Source organism: Meleagris gallopavo, unplaced genomic scaffold, assembly GCF_000146605.3.
Source record: "Meleagris gallopavo isolate NT-WF06-2002-E0010 breed Aviagen turkey brand Nicholas breeding stock unplaced genomic scaffold, Turkey_5.1 ChrUn_random_7180001899019, whole genome shotgun sequence".
Classification (NCBI taxonomy): Eukaryota; Metazoa; Chordata; class Aves; order Galliformes; family Phasianidae; genus Meleagris; species Meleagris gallopavo.
The window spans coordinates 2,003-8,514 of record NW_011162343.1 but is presented as its reverse complement, the minus strand read 5'-3'; the positions used below and the strand labels follow the sequence as shown (position 1 = coordinate 8,514).

Sequence of the window (6,512 nt, the reverse complement as noted above, 5' to 3'; positions counted from 1 at the left end):
AAAAGCATGCTGGCTTCCGCCTCAGTCGTCAGAAGTTAAGGTAAGCAGGCCACAAATACGCTGCTATCAGTCGTGAATGGCGGAGTTTATGTCCCAGTGATTTATGACCGTAGACTTAAATGTCGGTTCAAGAAGAGTTCACAAGCTGGGGCTTCCTTCCAGGCAGTGACTGATACCCTTACACTTCGTGTTCAGGCAGCTCTCTCTCCTCTCCCCCCACCCCCTCACCTCTTCTCAACTTCGTCTTTATCTTTCAGGAAATCTTTCTGGGGGGTTGCTGTTTTTTGCGTCCCGGAGTCAGAGTTTGGGGCTCGGCCGGGAGTTACAGGGGAAAGATGCGGTGTATTTAGGGACGGGGAAGGGGGAGGTAGGGGAGAGCGGAGCCGTGGAGCGGGGAGGCGAGGGGGACATGCCTGGGGGAGGCAGCTTTCATCTGCTGTCTCCGGGCTGTCTGGCGGGGGGAGAGGCCGGTAAAGGGCTGAGAGGTGTACTGCGCAAATGGGAATGGATGGACCGGCCGAAAAGGGCTCTGGCAAATTTGGGGGCCGAGTTCTTTTGGCCTTTTGTCTTCGGCGGGGGCGAGGAGCGCTTTTCCCATCTCAGGCACCAGTTCGGGTGGCAAACCTTCCGCCTTCCACACTCCCTTCCCCGCCAGCTCCCGTTAGGGCTCTGCTATTATCCGCTCCCTGTCGCTATAAATCCCGCTAGTGCTGTTTCCGCGAGTAATGGCCGCTCAGGTTACCCTAACTTTTAGGAAGTGATTAACTCCCGCAGCCAAAGGCGGGGCCGATTTTCCTTTCCTGGCGGGCGGCCGAATTTTCATTAATATTTTGCCTTCGAGGCGCAGCCGCCCATTGTTGGCGAGGCGGGCGCGCAGCTTTTGCGCGGAACATCGCGGGGCCGCCGCTCTGCCCGCCGGCGGCACCCGGCAAATCTGGGAGCGCCCGGGGAAGGCGAAATGTTTGGTGTGGACGTCATGAAATGCCGGTTGTTTCCTTCCTGTTATTGCGGTTCCCTCTTTCTGAAGGATAGGAATTGAGAAAAATCACACCAGGCCCAGATATCTTTAGGGAAGAGAGGCGAGGAGCTGGAGATGGTGTCCGCGCCTCAGATCTTGATTGTCTTATTAGCTTAATAACAGCCGGAGAGGTTGATTAGTGCAATAATGGGGCTGCCGCCTTGCTGTAGGTGCGTTACCTTCATTTGGTTGGGATGTAACAAAGGAAAGGCTGTTTTCTAAGAACTTGTATAACTTGAAAGGCGCAGAATGAGGTCGTTTGGTGCATGTGTTGCCTAAGACATTTCGCCCCTAAGCATTTGTCGTCGTTAGATGTTTTTGGGGAAAATAGCCAGCTGCTTAAGCGCGGGGGAAGTGGCAAAGAGATCAGAGCTGTTCTGACCCGAAAGAACGGAGCTGTTGGTCAGGAAGGGGAGAGGGGACGGCGAGCAGCAAGCTGTGATTTCTGAGAACAATGTATGTACGTGTGGGACGAGCTGCTGGATGGGAGATGGCGTACAGGTCTCTCATTAGTGAGGGCCATCCTTGGGCTGCTTATTTTCAGGTAGGTAAGCCGCAGAATTTAATTTAAAAAAAATAACATAGAACAGAAGGACGGAGAGAGCAAAAAGAGAGGGGAGAGAAAGAGATTCTCCCGGGCAGGAGCAGCATTCTCTGGGTCGGTGTCCACCCTCTCCCCGGCCAAGTGACCCTCATACATCAAATTACATAGCAGCTTCTAAGACAGAACCTATTATCGCTAAGTTGGAAGGAAAGTTCAAGCCGTGGTCATGGAGATGAACGCTGGTTTTTCAGGTTCCTGGTGTTTTGTCGGTTGTTTTTTTTTCTTTTTCTTTCTTTTTTTTCTTTTTTTCTTTTTTCTTTTTTCCCCCTCCAATCCATCATGTTTTAACAGGTAGAATCTGGCTGATTCCATGAAAAGTTAATGTCTCGAAATAACTGCTAAAAAACAACAGCAGAAGCACCCAGCTTGCCCCTGCTGGCCTTGCTGAAGGGGCTCCGAGCTGGGCTGGGTCCAGCGGGGGCTCCAGAGCCGCTTGCAGGGGAAGGAAGGGTGGGGAGTTACCGTGGGGTTGTGGCAATGCGGTATTGAGGGGCTGTAGGAGTGACAGAGTGGCCCTGCTACCACTCCAGGGCCAAGCAGGAGCCACTCTGGGGGAACCACTGGTGCCAGGGTGCTTGACCAGGGAGGCTGGAGGCAGTGTGCGAGCACGGAGGGGAGAATGCACTGGCTTTGTTTTTTTTCCTATTGAGCGTTTCATAGATGAGCCAAAATCTGTCACTTAGGATCTGTGTGTGTAAATATCTCTGGCTGCAAAACCTTTCCACCCCGCTCCTGCCCCCTGCCACACATAGACAGGAACAATCTCATGTATTTCTTTGAAGCCGGATGGAGAGCCGTAACCTGGAGAGAAAGGCTAAAAATAAAGAGATGCCAGTTACAGGGGAGGGTTTGGTTGTGGAGCTGGAACGGAGCGATAGCCCAGCCCCTTTGCATTAGTGATTCCTCGATCAGCCTTATCACAGAGACTGGTATTAAAACAGCCTCGCAGTGATAAACGGCTGACCCCTTTGCCGTGTGGTGCCCTGCCCTGTTTCTTAAGAAGAAAGGAAGGAAAAACCCTAGAAAGACCCTATCCCGGTGCAGCAAAGCACATATTTGTAGCTGCCAGTAAATCCAGGCAGCTTTTACATCGAAACACTCTGCGCCTGAGGCCAAGTCATGCTGCTAAATATTGCTGACCACTTTTTCTTTTATGGCTTTCATGTCACTTAGCTATTGAAAGTAAGATGGATTTGCACCGTTTCTTCACCCTGCTCTGCTCTCCCCACACCCCAGGTCTGCCCGGAGCGGCCATTGGAGGAGCAGCGCCACGTGACAGAGGGGTGCCAATGTTATTCTCCAAGGGTGTCAAGACCCTGTCAGTTTGCGAAATAAATATTGGGAAACAACGAAATGCAAAAAGCGACCTACTACGACAGCTCTGCAATCTATGGTGCCTACCCCTACCAAGGAGCAAATGGTTTCACTTATAATGCGAGTCAGCAGCAATATCCTCCGTCTTCGTCACTTGTGGAAACTGAGTACCACCGCCCCGCGTGCTCCCTCCAGTCCCCCGGCAGCGCCGTGTCCCACCACAAGGCCAATGACATCAGTGAGAGTTGCATGAGGACCCTCCCCAGCCAGCCTCTGCAGCCCCCTGGTCTCGCTGACCCGCAGGCCCCACCGCAGCCACCTCCGGCCCCGCAGGCACAGCCTCCACCTCCGTCCTCGGCCTCACCATCTCAAAATGCCAGCAGCAACCCTGCCCCTGCCAACCCCACTAAGAGCCCGGCTCTTAACTCGCCCACCGTGTCCAAACAGATATTCCCATGGATGAAAGAATCTCGGCAAAACACAAAGCAGAAAAACAGCAGTTCCAGTTCAGGTATGGAAAACGCTCCCCTCACGTGTCCTGCGGGGAGGGGGCAGCCCTGGGTGCCTTCACTTCTGGGAGGGAAGGGAGGGTGGGGGGCTTGTTTTCCTCCCTGAGCTGTCCCCCATGGGCTTGTTGGCTTGCGATGGGATCTCGGTGACCAAACAACACCCTGGGATCTTTCCCAGCCTTGCAGAATGGATCCAATGTGATTTGGTTTCCTTTCGGCTGTGTCCTCCTGCATCTACCACATTTCGTAGGTAATCCCCCACCCAGTAAATCACGCCAGTGCCGAGCAGCCCAGGCCCTGAGCCAGGGGCCTGTCCCAAGTACTTTGTTGGCACTATGCTGCTAGATTAATAAGACAGTGACCTATCACTGCCGAAGTGTAACACAAATAAAATAGCTCATAATTATGTGCAGTTGGGATCAATGCCCTGTGTGCAGTCAGAACCTCTTCCTACTTTTACAGGCTGATTGGCAAAGTTACAAGACTGGTAAACAAAAGTCTTCTGGAGCGCCATAAACTTTAGCCTGTAAAATATTATTTGGAGGATGGCAGTGTACATTAACACTTTTATTACTCAAGGAAGCCCAAATCAGTAACACCAGGATTAGCTCCAATCCTAGGAGTTGTGTTTATATTTACCTCTCCCTCTTTTTCTCATGAATGTGCTTTGGAAATAGGGTCCAAATCTTTAGCAAAGGTCTCTGCCAGTGTACTTTTAAAGCTCTGATAATATTGCTGTTTACAGACTTCCACAGCATGTATTTATTTTATTAAAAAGCAATAACAGTTAAATATGCCTGTATGCCTGTATACAAGCACTGTATGCCTGTATACAAGCACGGCCGCCATATGCTCTTCTGATGTGCATTATATTTCCCAATCACTACCATATGTTAATGTTGGATGTGCGAGAAACACTATACTGCCAATTCTATGTGTTACTGCATTATATGTAGATATCTGACCTTCAGACATCTACAGCTTATGTATGTACAGCAGGGTTATCAGAAGAAGGGGCTGTAGATCTCTGTGGTTGTGGAGAGCAAGTAGTTCTCAAAGGATCTAAGCCTGGTATGTATGCAGAACAATAGGTTCGTCTTTTGAGTTTTTAAAACCTGCTTTATTTCCCAGAACCTTTCTTATTCCTTTATGCAAAGCTCAAGATAAGTTGCGCCCTGTCATTCTTTATTGGAGCAAGTATAGCCAAACAATGGTACCAGTGAAATAAAGGAAGCCTACTGGGGCTTGGAGCATGGCATGGCTGAGCTCATGTTGAGGTTACTTGCTGCACATGTGGGCGTCTCATGTCCAAGAGCTGGGCAGTTGTGACATTGTTGGGCACTGTCTTTGGTTGCCATGTCTAGGTTTACCATCTGATTGTGTTGTTTGTGTGATTTACATAGGTGAGAGCTGTGCTGGTGATAAGAGCCCCCCAGGCCAAGCATCCTCTAAGCGAGCCCGTACAGCTTACACAAGTGCCCAGCTGGTAGAACTGGAAAAGGAGTTCCACTTCAATAGATACCTTTGCAGGCCACGGAGGGTTGAGATGGCCAATTTGCTCAATCTCACAGAAAGACAGATCAAAATCTGGTTTCAGAACCGCAGAATGAAATACAAAAAGGATCAAAAGGGCAAGGGCATGATGACCTCTTCAGGAGGACAGTCCCCGAGCAGAAGCCCCGTCCCTCCAGCTGCTGGGGGATACCTAAACTCTATGCATTCTTTAGTAAACAGTGTCCCCTATGAGCCCCAGTCACCTCCGCCATTTAATAAACCTCATCAAAACACCTATGGCATCCCTGCATCATATACCGCTCCTCTTAATAATTGCCCACCTCCTCAAAAGAGATACACGGGGACAGCAGCTGTGACACCTGAATACGATACTCATCCTCTTCAAGGCAACGGTTATGGGAATCCACATATACAGGGAAGCCCCGTCTACGTAGGGGGCAACTACGTGGAGACCATGACCAATTCCGGGCCTTCCATCTTTGGTCTAACTCATCTCTCTCATCCTCCCTCTGCCAACATGGACTACAGCGGGGCTGGGCCGATGGGCAACAATCACCACCACGGACCTTGCGACCCGCACCCGACATACACAGACCTTACAGCTCACCATCCTTCTCAGGGAAGAATTCAGGAAGCGCCCAAACTCACCCATCTGTAGGAGCCACGAGTCACTAGGTAGAACCTAGCAAAGCCCCAACCTTTTAAAGTACTCATCCCTTCCTCTCTGCCTCTCCTCCCCACCATGCGCCCTCCTCCCCTCTCTTTCTTCTTTCTTTTGCTCATTTTAGTTTGTTTCGTTTCCTTTGGTAAAAGCGTTTTCTAGTTTATGTGACGTAGCAATATTTGTTGCTTGAATTGCTCTATAGTTTCACTAGTGGATATTTATCTTCTTGAACTGCAGCCTCGTGTCTCACTTTGGGAGCATACAGAGGCTTTATACTTTACCTTCTACACTTTTATCAAAACAGGGTATATGAACAAATTTTCTATAAAAGGAATTCTTAAATGTGAATTTGTTCATACATGATTGATCCCACGGGGAAGCAATTTTTTTATTGCACTTCTTTTAAATAGCGAGAAAGACATCAGAAGCGCTTGGACAGGGATTCCCTGGACAGTTATTGATACGTGTAAGTCTTTCAATGTGTGTATGCTGGTGAACATTCAGATTTATTTATATTATTTTTTTGTTTTTTGTTTTTTTTTTGCAAACATTGAATAATCTAAGTGTTTAAAATTTTATTTATCCCCATTTGTTCATATTTATATATATATAAAGAATCTGTACCCTGAATATTCAGGAGGTATTTACCTGGCCATGTGTTAGATGGCATATCGGCACGCGTAGGAAATATCATTTGAAAGGGAACTATAACTCCTTTATTAAAATGATAACTGTGATGACAACAATGCAATAAAATCCGGGAAAAAAAAAATCACAGCTTGAATAATTGATGCCTGTAACATCCAGGTAGCGGGAAAGAAGGCGTGTGAAGCTGAAAGGCTTAGATTTGTGTTGAAAGTTATACATTCCTTGCTGCTCACGTTCTGA

The 6,512-nt window shown here is 48.7% G+C and overlaps 1 protein-coding gene across 3 annotated transcripts in view; it reads left to right on the top strand.

Annotated features, from left to right (window-relative positions):
- The window catches only part of HOXA3 (homeobox A3), an 11,281-nt gene extending 4,769 nt beyond the window's left edge, over positions 1-6,512 (top strand). The window contains exons 2-4 of one of the 3 annotated variants that reach the window (XM_019611329.2): positions 2,859-3,447; positions 4,442-4,516; positions 4,849-6,512. In XM_019611329.2, coding sequence (XP_019466874.1) covers positions 2,976-3,447; positions 4,442-4,516; positions 4,849-5,618 — 1,317 coding nt within the window. In that variant the 5' untranslated portion in view covers positions 2,859-2,975 and the 3' untranslated portion in view covers positions 5,619-6,512. The remainder of the gene's footprint in view (positions 1-2,858; positions 3,448-4,441; positions 4,517-4,848) is intronic. The other 2 variants (XM_019611334.1, XM_010727474.3) reach the window with 2 other exon arrangements.